The 2,446-nt window shown below is 43.5% G+C and overlaps 1 protein-coding gene across 1 annotated transcript; it reads right to left on the bottom strand.

The window, feature by feature from the left end:
* Nucleotides 1-942: 942 nt before the first annotated feature.
* V1518DRAFT_422460 (uncharacterized protein) lies at nt 943-1,737 on the bottom strand. Its single transcript, XM_066905461.1, has 2 exons — nt 1,434-1,737; nt 943-1,307 (listed from the first exon to the last, which is right to left on the bottom strand). Exons 1-2 carry the CDS (start codon nt 1,624-1,626, stop codon nt 1,282-1,284), a joined length of 219 nt encoding a protein of 72 aa, XP_066757318.1. The 5' UTR covers nt 1,627-1,737; the 3' UTR covers nt 943-1,281.
* Nucleotides 1,738-2,446: the final 709 nt, after the last annotated feature.

Here is a 2,446-nt window from a genome sequence, read left to right as displayed (position 1 = left end):
GAGCGAGGTGGTGGCATAGTGGATGCTCAAAGTAGCTGTCAATCATATGTAGCCATGTAGGCGAACCACTCAAACAAGCCGCGCAAGTATATGCGCATGAGGAGGTACATTTTGTGTGACACGCAGTACGTCAATCGAGGTCCAGTTGAGGCAGATCCTATGCTAGAGTGTAGCCATGAATGGAATCACCACAGAGTCTGGCGCGACATTGACAGATTTGCAAGGGATTCTGCCATGGTTTGTGGCGCGGTGTTGCAAGCAGTCATCCAGGTTGCTATATTAAGGCGGTTAGCGTGATCCAGAGACATGAGTGAGAATGAGAACAGCGGTCGGCAGACGAACTGCAGTAGAAATCTTTCCAGACCTTCATGTGATCAAGCTCTGAGAATAATAAGTCTCAGCGGAGACCAGGGCGACTCATTTGATGCCGGCGCTGCGTTCGTACCAGTCTGTGTGAAGGGAGACGTGGATCGTACGAGACTGCGAGTAAGCAAGATGACACGAGAGAAAATACACCATTTGCGGCAACCTGTTTAAGAATGACAAGCAGGCCAGTCTGAGAAGTGACTGTACCACTATAGCGGCTAAGTGAGGGGATCCTTTAGGGTCGCCTAAAAATGCAGAGACCATCGTTTGCAATCGGCAAGAGTATGAGACTGGTGGTAGATATACCACAAGGAAGTAATGTTCAAGATATTCATTCTCCTCCAATAAAACAGCGCGGAATCATTTGGCGCTGATCATTCAATGGATTAATATATCTTTTTGAATACTCTATAACAGAAAACTGAAGAGTAAATTATCAAATTGGATGTGTAGTGTCCGACCGAGCATTACGCTCCAGAAGAGGTAAGGGTTGTTCCAAACATCACGTGAATAGAAGTCGCGGCTCAGCTATCACTTCGCCGTTTGCAGATCAGCTCCTCTCTATCTTCTAGTTATGGTCTTCTGAACTAACAAGGTTATTAGTATAGATAAATAGTACGACTGGACTATGATCATGAAAAGCAAGCTTGTATTTTTCCGTCAGTATTGATTGAAATTTTCTGCCAAACTTGCCACTTATCACTCTACTGCACTAGAAACAACTTTTCTCACTAACTTTACTTAACAAATAGGCTGTTAGTTGTTTTAAAGCCTAGGGGCTCCGAGGACCATAACAAATTTCAATCAATAAATACTGGACTGTCTACCTAAGATATATCATGGCGCTAAGTTGTTCGTTAATTCAGACTAGCGAACTTGTTGGCTACACCGCTTCACTGCGTCGTGATCTACTATTTATAGTGAGATAACGACCCAACAAGGTCTGCCACTATTTTCACTTACTAATTTAGTTATTTCGACGAGCTACCCACACAGGTCACCGTCAGTGGATGCACTATGCATTCGAAGTTAACTCCTGTAGACTAACTACCTACAAAATCACTTAGTTAATAGGACTAGCACATACTCCCAATGATACCCTGCATTCTTCGTTAGTTCAGATGTTGCCAGACAAGGACTCATATCGGTGGCTGGCATAATAACGCCAACAAGAACCAAGGCCGCAACAACAAATGACTGCAACTTATAACTATTGTGGGATTGTGCACATAATTTGTTCGGCAGCTGTTGATTGAACATTTCTTGCAATATACACTACTTTAAAATATGTACGAAATATAATAGGTAGACGGGTTGAGCTGACCCGTTATAGATACCGTATCATCTGGCATCTATGGGACCACCAATGAATTTAACAGAGCTAAAGTGATCACGCAATGTATGCGTTTCATGTCTTAATTCAAAAGCATATTAGGATGCGCCGCTATTCCAGAACGCCGTGCGTACAGCAAGATCTTCTGAAGAGAGTCGGCGCGCTGCTAGCCAGCGTTATCTATTGTCTACAATTTACTCCCTGATATAGCATGACATACAGGTGTCGTCAAAGCTGAAACAGCACTTTACGAAATAAGAAGTATTGGAATCATATACCGCTTGGTAAATACAAGCGAGCACAACTGACAATAATGTAGTTAGCTCCTATTGATGACCGCCTACGTGGTGCAAACTGCGGCACCTTGTGAAATGAAAATAATGAAAACTGAAGTCCGGGTCCAATTTGCAGTGGTAAAAATGTTGTTAAATTAAGAAGAGAGTTACCAAGACTAAGAAATTCGGAGCTGAGCCCGGAACAAGTCATGCAGGCACTAGCAGCGAGGCATTTTGATGTGCCATAAGTCCACTTTGACCAAACTGTTGCATTAGTAGATAATCCAATTAAAAATACGCATTACAGTTTAATAGCGGTCGCATTCTGCGTCCAGCTGATAATGTTGTTGGGCGAAGCGCATTGAAAAATCAATGGTTTGCAGATGACTTGATCCATCGCGCAGCTTAGTCCGGGAGCCGCACCTGCAAGCGCGATAACAACCACTTCATCACTGCCCATGAGTGCATGCTG

Source organism: Limtongia smithiae, assembly GCF_038497785.1.
Source record: "Limtongia smithiae strain NRRL Y-17922 unplaced genomic scaffold V1518scaffold_14, whole genome shotgun sequence".
NCBI lineage: Eukaryota > Fungi > Ascomycota > Lipomycetes > Lipomycetales > Lipomycetaceae > Limtongia > Limtongia smithiae.
Note: the sequence above shows the minus strand (reverse complement) of the source record. Positions and strands in the feature narration are given on the sequence as shown.